Source organism: Liolophura sinensis, chromosome 7 (genome assembly GCF_032854445.1).
Source record: "Liolophura sinensis isolate JHLJ2023 chromosome 7, CUHK_Ljap_v2, whole genome shotgun sequence".
Lineage (NCBI taxonomy): Eukaryota > Metazoa > Mollusca > Polyplacophora > Chitonida > Chitonidae > Liolophura > Liolophura sinensis.
Genome location: NC_088301.1, coordinates 55,099,421 through 55,110,717, shown reverse-complemented (window position 1 = coordinate 55,110,717; position 11,297 = coordinate 55,099,421). Strand labels below are relative to the sequence as shown.

The following is an 11,297-nucleotide window of genomic DNA, read 5'->3' as shown; positions in this document are numbered from 1 at the left end:
ACTTTTATAGTGTTTTTTTTTTTTATTTCACATTCAGTTGGGCCTTGCTGCTTGGCAACCGGTATCGCTGTAAGGAACGTAACAGCTTTAATATAATTTGATATTGATAATAATAATTTTTTCCTCGTTTCAGTGGAAATGGCCACCGATGTTGTTTGTGGTGTACCGAATACTCCTTGCAATGTACGTGATTTCTTTTTTCATCGAGACAACTATAATGTTTTCCATTAAACCAATCACCCGGCACAACATCATGACGTTTCTCACCACGTGGACATACTTGGTCTTGACGCTCCACCTGTCGATAGCAGCATGTACTACCGTCTATTCCGTCTGGAAATCCAAGCAGCGTATTAACCAAGGAACAGCTGTCCTAAAGAGTTTAGCTCGGAGGCAGTCTTCACATGTCAATCCAACTTTTGAGCACGATATCAATATAGAGTGCAATGGAAAGGCTTTAAAAGATGCGCCTGGAGAAAATTGCAATGGTACCCACGGACACGCACATGTCTCTGACCAACCAGAAGCAATTTGCCCCGACACTGAGCTGGACATGGAAGAAGACCACAAGAAGGAAGAACCAGCGCCACTAGCCGTGCAGGTAGACAAGATCACGTGGTACATGAAGTTGTCCTGGATGCTTTATGATATAATATGCATCACAGCACCTGTTGTATCTGTGGTATACTTCACAACAATATATCCAAAGATCAAGAGCCGCTATGGCCCAAGCGGCATTTCACTAGAAGACCTAAACGTACACGGAATTAACAGTATCATTGTATTCGTGGAAATGTGCCTGACGTCATATCCGGTGCGACTTCTGCACGCGTTGTATCCCGTAATGTACGGATTTGCATACGTCGTGTTCAGTCTGAGTTACTGGTCAAGCGACCCTGTACATAATGTCCTATATCCCGGCGTTCTGGATTGGAACAGCCCTGGTAACGCTATAATGGTGGTGCTCGCACTGGCATTTATTGGTATTCCCTTTTTACAGCTCATACATTTTGGGTTCTACCAGCTAAAGCTTCTCGTTTATAGAAAATTATATGGTAGGCCTTATTTGGAATAAAGATCCAGGATGGGCGACCCAGCAGGCTGTTCCAAAACCCCATACAAGAGTGGAAAGTTCTAAGAAATGTCATACACCGGCAACTGTCTTGGGCTGTAAAAGGTCTATATTGCTGCCCTACCCAAAGACCTTACCACCAACTGATTGTTACCAAATATCTTATGAATTTTGTGGACGTGTGGATTCCATCTTTTCGACACTTATCAGTTGACAAGTGTTGACATCTCATGTAAAATGCTGTGTGCTGTGTACCACAGATCTGACGTGACATCATCCTTCAAACTCAACATGCAGTTGTCACTTTACCTTAATGGATGATCTACATCAAACCAGACTTTTTATCAAAACTGAGATTTCAATAAGATACATGACACCAACTACCCTTATTGATATACATGTGTCTAACAGGTGCAACGCCAGTGGCACACAATGACAATCACAAGACAACATGACTGTTTGGTTGATAAGTATATGACATGATTTATGATAGTGTCATTTCAATTATTAGTACAGTCTGTAGTACTTTGTGTCCAATCGTTAATTTTAGGTGCTAGATAAATCCGAGAATGTCATATACGAGGTGCCTATTTAGTCCATGTGGAAGCTATTGGTGGGTTATATAACCACACTGGATCGACTCGGGATGTACATTTCATTATTACAATTTCTGAATTTATTCTATTTATTTCTCCTTTCACCAGTTCAACAAAGCATTCACATGGTTTCGTCAAGCGCCTTTGCTATGGTGACATACCTTAACGACCTGATGTCGTAGAGCTTGCGCCAGACGGACGGTGCTTCTTTATCGTGCATGGAGCGGGTGTGGTTCAGTGAAAGACAATTGTCAAAACTCAAAGACTTAAGTGTATATTGTGACAGGAAGCATTTTTGTTATAGCCAACAGTAAAGCACTGAAGAAGTCCCTTTGTGGGAAAGTCTACTTTGTGGGAAAGTAAAGAGAAATTCTCTGACATGATAAGTATATATTTGGCATAGGCTATAGCCTTTCAGTCATTCTTGTAGTACATATTATCTGCTATGACTTTATCTTGTGTGCCTGCAAAGATATCTGTTGTTGTATACGCAAACAGTTCGCTTTAACATCGAACGGATGAAAAATGTGTCACATAAGTTCCTTAGAGATCGATGTATTAATCGAGGAGAAGCGTTTTCTGAATTTAGGTCCACGGTATTGATTTTTTTTTTTATATATCAGCTGTTGTCTGGAAATAGAAGGAGCAATCATTATAGGTCCAAGGAAAAAGCGACTCCAATTTCATATGCATCAGCACATTATCCCTGGTCTTATAAACAGTTGACCTGTAACCATTAAATACATCGGTAACGATAACCTATATTATTACACACCTTCCACATTTGCCTTGCTCTTAACGTTCAGAGACACGCAAAAATATAGACCTTGTCCACATCAGCCCGTATCTATCCAAAAACCTGTAAGTATTTTCGTTGCGGTCTTCCAGCAACCTGCGGATAGTCGTGGGTTTTCCCTGGACTTTGCGCGACATCCTCCCATTACAATGCTGGCTGCCGTCGTATAAGTGAAATATTCTCCAGTGTCTCATAAAACGCCAATCAAATAAATAAACAAATCAAATATTTTCGTTACAGTCATGTCTGTTTACCCAGATACAGAGGGGATGCACATAACTTCACATAACTAGCGTAATTTAAATGCATCTTTTTATAGGACAAAAACAAAAGCTGATTTTGTGGAAGTGGTAATTGGAATGCTCAAACTTTTCATGCTTGCTTTTTCGTAATATGTCTAAATTGCACGAATCACATTTACTCTCCTCACTGACAACAGAAAAAACATTGGCAAAAACCTGCCTTTATACCCAAAATTTTTGGTAGAATGAGTAGCTGCCGTATATTTATGTTTATCGACAAAATGTTTTTCTTCCGATAAGTTGTAATTGATATCGTTTACAACACAGAAATACAATAAATATCTATAAAGTTAATCGGATTCGTTAAAAACTGCATTGTGATTACATTTGTCTAGATTCGTACCGTACACGAATTGCATGTGTACATAAAAACATGCCAAATGGATCTACACTTTAATATACAAATCAGTTTATGATGAGTATAGCATATTTCGGATGGTACAGTAAGAACAGTGACTTACTTGTAATCTTTGATAAGAATAATTTCAGTTGGACGAGTTGACAACAACGATAGTTACAAATCTTATCGACAACTGCAAACTACGACGTCATTTGATTGTGGATGTGACTTGTTTTATGTAGTACACTTTCCAATAGATGATGGACTACAACATTAATAGCGTTGTAATCAAATGCCATTGCAGTTTGCTGTTGTAGTTGCGTCCAGTGCACACTGGCTTTAAGCGAGATCTAATGTGGATATAATAAAGAAGACGATTTGATGTGGGTGTAGAATGTTGTTTTTCGTGGTCCTACATACATTCATAATAACATTCCAAAACCTTATTACAGTAGGTCAAACGTAAGGTTATTCCTGTCCGATGTGTCATCAAAAATGACTGTTGACATAACAAATTCTAAATGCATTATTTGATTCAAAGGAGTCGTAACTATACTTATACGACTTGGTGTATTAGACTAGTCTTGAACAATGCCCAATTAAAGAAAACCAGATCATTTGGATGCGTCATTATAATATAAGTTATTCCGTCCGTTTCTAAAACTGGTCACTACATTTACGTTATTTAAGGCACTTATTAACAGCACTTGAGCGTGAAGTCTTGACTGCTTTGAAAAGCATTCTACGATATTTCACAACTGCATGTATAAGCAGGATATGCTGCAGTCTATATAGTTCAGGACGCTGACATCTCCAATGTTTTACCCAGTATCTATACCCTACTATTGCGTTGAGCACAAATGAATGAAATATTCTATATCTATGGAAAAAAAAATACAAGGTAAGTGTAGAAAGGAAACAACGTTGACAAGACCAACAATAGGTATACAGTTAGAAAAAATTGGACATATTCTTGGAATCACCGCCATTCAGTTAACTTGTTGATAGTCCAATATATACATATTCTATGCAGTCATCATCGCCTGGTATAATAAAAGTCATTCATTTTCGGTATGTGAATGAAAAGACAGTCACGATGTGGTTATTTCTCGTCTATCTGGAGATTCACGCATGCGAACAAGCCCAGAGCGGGATGTGGCAGATCTTTGATATCTGTGATCCAGCTCCCTTTGGCGATATCGAGGCACTCCACAGAGGACAGCACCAGGTTGTTCGTGGTACTCAGACCCCCCATTACGTAAATATAGTTTCCTACAACACAGATACAGTTAGCCACTTCACCACTTAATACAAACCTAACTTTCAGGGTTCAAAGGTATTATGTAGTACATGACAACTGTCCAATATTTGAAACTTATTACTTTTTGTCCCCCGAACTCTGCACGGTTTTCTCCCACCATAATGTTGGTCAACGTCGTATAGGTGAAATATTATAAAGTACGGCGTAAAACACCAATCAAATAAATAAATGAAATATTACCTTCTGGCGGAGTCAATTCCAGGCGTTCTGCCCCCGGGATCACGAACTTATATTACACTTATGTCAAAATTTCAATTACTACATTTGGTATGTTTCTTTCCGATATTTTAGCTGACATTTCTTTTACAATAGCATAACTAGAATTTACCTTGTCAAACAATGTTTGAACCTTGTTACGTAAGAAATAACAATTCTAAAATGATTTGAAATTTTGACTTACATGTAAGATCGCTTCGTGATCCCAGACATTGGGCCCTCTGCCAGACTCTGCTAATCTGTTCTAGCTCGACCCACTTTCACAAAACTTCATCTCTTTGTAGACAATGTCTTTCACAAGAAAGTTACGAGAAACATGACTTGCGAGGTGAAAGTAGGCCCGGGCCGAATTAAGGCTTCAACTTTATGCCACAAAGTCCTGCAGCAATGAAAGACTGAAGAATAGCCTGAAAGGTCGATATCATACGAGCGAACAGAAGATTGGCACGTTTGAATCATTTTACATTGGATGTTATCCTTATTAAACAATGATATTAGAGAAATATAATATTAATAGTAATACTCTACCTATACTAGCAGCAGCTGCACTATGCCTAGGGACATGCAGGTTGGTGAAAAAGCGCCATCTATCGGAGTCCGGAACATAGAGATAAATAGAAGACATGCTCGATATGGGACCACCTGACTGCTCAAAGGTGGCACCACCGATGACGAAAAGTGAACCACCGGTAACCACAGAACAAGCGTGTGAACATGGCATAGGATACGGCCGCTTTGCACTCCACCTACAATTAAGCAATACATATGTAAGACGCTTGTTTCTTTACCCATGCTGGTGTTGGGGGTTCAAGCATTTATGCCTACTGTGGAACTGTGATGGAGCATGCACCGTCATGAAGAATGAAAACGAGCTTTTATAGCCATTGCAACTACGAATCTGTGGGATAAAGTAAAATAATAAACTGGCTTAATTAACAGAAAACTGTAGATTCGAGATAATCGCACGGTTTGCTCAATAACATTTAATGTAGAGAAAAAGTTGTCACTATTTCTTCTCATTACTGAAACTAAGTACAATAGCATTATGCAGGCTATTAGTAGTAGGCCATGTAATCAAACAATGACGTGTGAATAAATAAAAAAAATTTCCGTTGAGGGTCTTCTCCAATGTTAGTGGTGCGTGGAAATGATCATGCAAACTTTGAATATAGCTTTAGTTTCTATAAAGACAATAAAGATGGGAAAATCTTACACTCTGCGCTTGGGATCATAACACTCCACATTTGTTAAGGGTGCCTTGCACATAAGGGTCTCCCTAAAACCGCCGATTACAAAAATCTGTCCTTGAAAGACAACAGCTGTTGCACCTGTCTTTGCGTCTGGCATTGGTGGCAACATTTTCCAAGAGTTTGCTGCCGGATTAAGACATTCCATGCTAGCTAGGTACCTTGAAAAAGAGGAGAAAATATATACTACTGCGAGAATATTGTTTTAATAATTCATGAGGTATAGCTAAATCAAATTAGGCGGAATTAAAACGCCGGGTGACAGCTCAGAGGTAGGATCACGGCCATAAATGTTATACTCAAGTATCTCTGAATCGTTCTTGGTGAATTCCACACATCATTCCTTTCAGTTATTATTGTAACTGAATAACTGTATAATGGTTATTCAAATCTGTACGTTTAGATCTTATAATTAGCCAAGGAGATATTCGTTTGGAATGGAAATATTTTTCCGCTGGCACACCTGCCATGTTCGTCTTGTCCTCCTAGTACTATAATGTGGCCCTCCAGTGTGACTACGGAATGATACACTCGCTTACAGCTTAACGACGCTACCTGGCTCCAGGTATGGCTGGCCAGGTCAAATTTGTAACAGGTACCAGTCGTGTTTTGGTAGCCCGTCGATCCTTTGTCCGCTTTGTCAACTGACGAACCCCCTGGGAAAGTCAAAAAAGCACTCAGTCATTTGCTATCAACTCAAGAATGTTCATGAATTTCACATTGTAAAACACAAGTTACTAGCAGATGGTATGTGCATAAGAGAACAAAAAGGTTTAAAGCTGGGATGACCTGTCTCAATCTTCACTATGTTGCCACGGTTATACATCAAGCCCATGTTGTGACTGTTTCGTATGACGCCCCGCCCCCACCACCGCCGCACCCAGTTTGATTTCTTGAATTCTGTTCTTCTTATCGAAACCAACTTTGCCAAATGGGACTCCTCGCCAAACAAAAATGGTTACCTCGCCAAACAAATACGATGAGTTTATTTCTTATTTATTTATTTGATTGGTGTTTTACGTCGTAATGAAGAATATTTCACTTATACGACGCCGGCCAGCATTATGGTGGGAGGAATAAGGAATAAGTTTAATTTATTACATGGACTTACCAATGATATAGAGTTCCATGTCAAGAAGTATTGCGCCTTGGTGATGACGTTTGTCTGGCAGGGTCGTCAGCGTCGCCCAGTTGTTCCTTATAGGGTCGTATTCGTGAATCCATCGGCTTATACGATTGCCACAGACTTCCGTCGGATTTAGTCCGCCCACTGTCAGAATAGTAGATGTTGGAGACAGGTTCTGGCCTGTCACTTTGTCTTTAGGACTAGACGCATCTGAGATGTCGTAAGCACAGTTTGATGACTTGTTTTCTTGTTTGGAAGCACTCTAAAACACAAACACATATGCTCTTTAAAACAGTCGTATACCACAATACAACCATTTATGTAAAATTGTACAATCGATTTTCAGCCTTATGAATAGACAAATCATAAAAAGGAAATGCCATTCATTAAAACTGCAAATGCCTACAGCCAGGGATTCGCAATCGGGAACTTGTCCGAATAAAATTCGACCCAACGCGGTGTTAACATACAGACTGATCGGTTTGTACGGAGTGTTATAGTATTAACGTAATTTAGACAGTATTCCGGATGCAATCTTGATATGTTCTTGATATGAGTCATACATTGGAAGTGCGTCATAAGATTTGCTTAAGACTGAGTGGAGAAATCTCATGCCTTCGTGTCAACTGTAATCTGAATTTCGCTTACTCCATGGAATTTCACAGCCTGCTTCAACCAATTCTCGCGCTGGACATTCTCGGTCAATAATAACGGCTCATTTGTCACCTGAGACCAGTTGTTCAAAAGTGTATTAAAAATTAAGACAGGCTTAAGTCTTAATACGAAATACTCTCGGCCTAATGAAAAACCCATAGTGCGATTATCACAGCATTGGTACAGTTATATAATAACCCAGTTGCAGCTTGCGACTGAACTAGAAAAGAGCGCCATTTGGACGACAAGACGTGACAAGGACGAGGTTTGGAAAACAGCCGGACGTTGCGACGGGTTAAAAATTGGGTCAATTTTAGAAGAATGGTTCGTTCTGGGACGAAATTAAATTCGCGTTGTACACAGAATCCCAGTCTCTCATCTGAATCTCGACAGATTGCAGACTTCTATTAAGGGTGAAAATTATAAGTAAAGGCGAATGTTAAAGATGAAGAGAGTAAGATTCTATATCACATCTCTGACGACGGCATGAGGTTCGGGAGAGATTTGGATCTAGATATATAGTATCCGTAACTCGTGAGAATGTAGAATTGTTTTCCAAGACTTATCCTAAACTTAAGCCAGAGTAAACCACAGAGGCCAAAGTAAACCACAGAGTCCGGGGTTACCCACAGTATTCAGAGTAAGGCACAGTGGCTATAGTAAATCATAGTGGCAGGAGTAAACCAGATTGGCCGAAGGAAACCACAGAATTGTTTACTTTGGTCACAGCGTAATGACTCAGTGGCCAGATTAAACCGCAATGGCCAAAGTAAACCACAGAGGCCGGAGCAAACCACAGTGGCCAGAGTAAACCACAGAGGCCAAAGAAAACCACAGTGGCCGGAGTAACCCACAGTGCCCGGAGTAACCCACAGAGGTAAAGCACTGTGACTGAAGTATACTACAGTGGTGGCTGGAGTAAACCTACGGTGGCTGGAGTAAACCACAGTGGCCGAAGTAACCCAAAGGGGCAGAGTAACCCACAGTGGTCAGAGAGAACCACAGTGACTGGAGTAACCTTCAGTGGTAGGAGAGAACCACAGGAGTGGTCAGACAGAATCACTATGGTCAAAGAGAACCACAGTGACCTGAGTATCTCACAGGTGTCAGAGAGAACCATAGTGACTAGAGTAGCCTACAGTGGTAGGAGAGAATCACAGGAGTGGCTACAGAGAACCACAGTGGTTGGAGAGGACCACAATGACCGAAGAGAATCACTATGCCCGGAGTAACCCATGGACAGGGCTTTGGCAAGTAACTGCAACTGCGAATAAGGTTAAGCTGACCACAGTACTCTGTGGATAACAGGCGACATGCATTTTAACAAAATTAATTCGAGTATCAAAATTATGAGAAAAATATGCTCCGTATTTCAACGAGAACGAGGAGATTAAACGAGGGCGAGAGAGAGATACAGATTCAGATTCTCAACCGAAGTTCGACAGAACCTCGTCAGTAGGTCACAATTGTTCTAATGGCACTGCTCCTGTCCTGAAGCAAGACTATGGGGGAAAGTCTGATGCAGGTCATCATATAGTTAATCATTTGATATTTAGTTAGTCCCAGTCAAATCTTATTATGGTAATCTGCTGAGCATTGCACATATACCTGCACAGATTGAGGATTACTGGCTGCTTTAATGCGCCGTAATTTTGGTACTTCGAAAGTATGCGCCAGGTAACTGTTACTATACTTCAAAGCATGGTACCTGAAAAATAGAAACATTCTTGTTAAAAATGAATGTCGGAGATGCAAATCTGAATATTAGATTAATCTGGATCTGAACAACTCTGAGGAAGACCGCCTTTGGGGCAAATTAATATTAGAATATCTTAAATTAGAATCACGACATTCATCTTAATATGCCCAGAAAACTGCAAGCGTGATTTCCACGACTAGCTTTGAAAATCGTCTTTGGTCATTAATCCTCTTAATAGTCAAAAGATATTTTTCCACAAAGAAATATGATCATAATAAAGATAGATGTACGTCAAAGACACAACCATATTCCTTCACCTAAGTGCTGAGTAGAGCATTTCGTGACACTCTGGAATCTGAAATATGTACTGGCACGTCTCCACGTGTAGGGCGATGTCCTCGGGCGAGATAAGGACCAACCGCACCAGTTTCATGAGATCGGCCGCATAAACCAGTCGTTCCTCCACATTGTGCTCAATCCACCTCTGCACGGCGAGGAAAACATCCAGCTCGTTGGAAACCACCAAGCTGTCGTCAGCCAGAAGCCGGCTTAGGGTATCAGGGTCGTACTCCAGAAACTCTGAAGAAGAAGCAATATCCTGGAAGTGGACACATATAAACCCATGGATCTGAGAGAGCACATCCAATAGCTGGTATTTTTCCGAAAGTTCAATAAATCTCATGGCATTGTCCAGAGTGAAATGCAACAGAAACGATTTGCAAGCCTCGACAACTGTGGAAATTCCGAGTTGCAAAGCACAAGACAGGACTGGATCGACGATTTCTTCGTCCAGTGAAAGCTCGAGGGTATATATGTATCTCAGAACCAGTTCCGTGGCCTCGATTGTGGTATCCGTAACGTAAAGTTCTTTAATATCATTTGGCTGCTGGCTGCACAGCTTGGACTTGAAGGTTTCGCTGCAAGCGGCGAGAGCTAGTCTGTGGACCGGAAGAGCCTGACCGTTCACGTTGATCACCATGTCACACATGTGCCGAGTCTCCCACATGCCTTGCAGCAGGCGCATAACGCCAGCAGCGTGCTCAGAGAAAACTCCCTTCCCATAGCTGCTGAGCCCGCCTAGAATGTCCACATCATGCTTGCATTGTTGTTGTTGTGACGTTCCAGGAAATGGAGAATACGAGCCGCTGGGGGTATTTGAACTTGAGCTTCTAAGAGAGTAATCTCTCTGGTCTCTGCTTAAGTTGGCATACTTTTGAAAAGAGGCCGCATTTGACGAATTTCGGACAAAACCGTGGCTCACATTTCCATTTTTCAGTCCATTAATGATGTGCGATTCTCGTAGAACAGTGTCATCTCTTTGTTCCATTACTGTCTTGTCGCCGTAAAAGGCTTAGAGTCTATGCCTTTTGTCTTTTCAAAGTTGTTGAACATAGTCTTACGTTGCAAAGTAAATGTGTTTAGGCTGGGTAGCCGTTATTTGGAAAAAACGCTTTCTTCAGTCTATTTCAGTTGTTTGGTTCAAAGCGTCCTTAGACTTCCTGTGCAGACGTTGTAACGCTGTTCGCCTGACGTCACATCCGTCGTCTGCGACCAATACAATCGGGACTACGTCACAATACTCATTTCCATTTATGACGTCAATGACTCTACATTTAGCTGATCATGGCGTGCATTCATGCTTTGTGAGATTGTGTATACTTGCTGAGATGCTGTGCATTTACAGGTTGGCAAAATGCCTTCGAGAAGTCACACTGAATTTTGTCAATGGGAAAGACAATAATGTTCCATTGGATGATGGGAGTGTTCAATCCTTCCGCCACAATCCATTCTCTTCTTCCCTGGGCGCAGGACACTGGTCTTGGAGGCTCACCTGTGGGATATGCTTGGAGTACTTTAAAGAACCAGTAATTCTTCCTTGTGGGCACACTTTTTGTCACAGGTAGGCCTACAGACGAAATGGCTGATTT

At 41.0% G+C, this 11,297-nt stretch overlaps 2 protein-coding genes across 2 annotated transcripts; one reads left to right on the top strand and one right to left on the bottom strand.

Moving 5' to 3' along the window:
* The first annotated feature begins 253 nt into the window (after positions 1-253).
* Positions 254-1,075, top strand: LOC135471038 (protein rolling stone-like). Its single transcript, XM_064750087.1, has one exon. It carries the CDS (start codon positions 254-256, stop codon positions 1,073-1,075), a length of 822 nt encoding a protein of 273 aa, XP_064606157.1.
* Positions 1,076-3,330: 2,255 nt separating this feature from the next.
* Positions 3,331-10,813, bottom strand: LOC135471249 (kelch-like protein 31). Its single transcript, XM_064750388.1, has 7 exons — positions 9,687-10,813; positions 9,279-9,378; positions 7,002-7,278; positions 6,354-6,546; positions 5,857-6,051; positions 5,172-5,389; positions 3,331-4,378 (listed from the first exon to the last, which is right to left on the bottom strand). Exons 1-7 carry the CDS (start codon positions 10,694-10,696, stop codon positions 4,209-4,211), a joined length of 2,163 nt encoding a protein of 720 aa, XP_064606458.1. The 5' UTR covers positions 10,697-10,813; the 3' UTR covers positions 3,331-4,208.
* Positions 10,814-11,297: the final 484 nt, after the last annotated feature.

Bases quoted from the DNA above. Each gene is read 5' to 3' on its own strand.
- LOC135471038 (XM_064750087.1), top strand. From the start codon at position 254: ATGACGTTTCTCACCACGTGGACATACTTGGTCTTGACGCTCCACCTG.
- LOC135471249 (XM_064750388.1), bottom strand. From the start codon at position 10,696: ATGGAACAAAGAGATGACACTGTTCTACGAGAATCGCACATCATTAAT. The intron at 9,379-9,686 runs GTGAAGGAATAT...TCTATTTTTCAG, and splicing joins ATGCTCTACTCAGCACTTAG to GTACCATGCTTTGAAGTATA. The intron at 4,379-5,171 runs GTAGAGTATTAC...TCTGTGTTGTAG, and splicing joins TGCAGCTGCTGCTAGTATAG to GAAACTATATTTACGTAATG.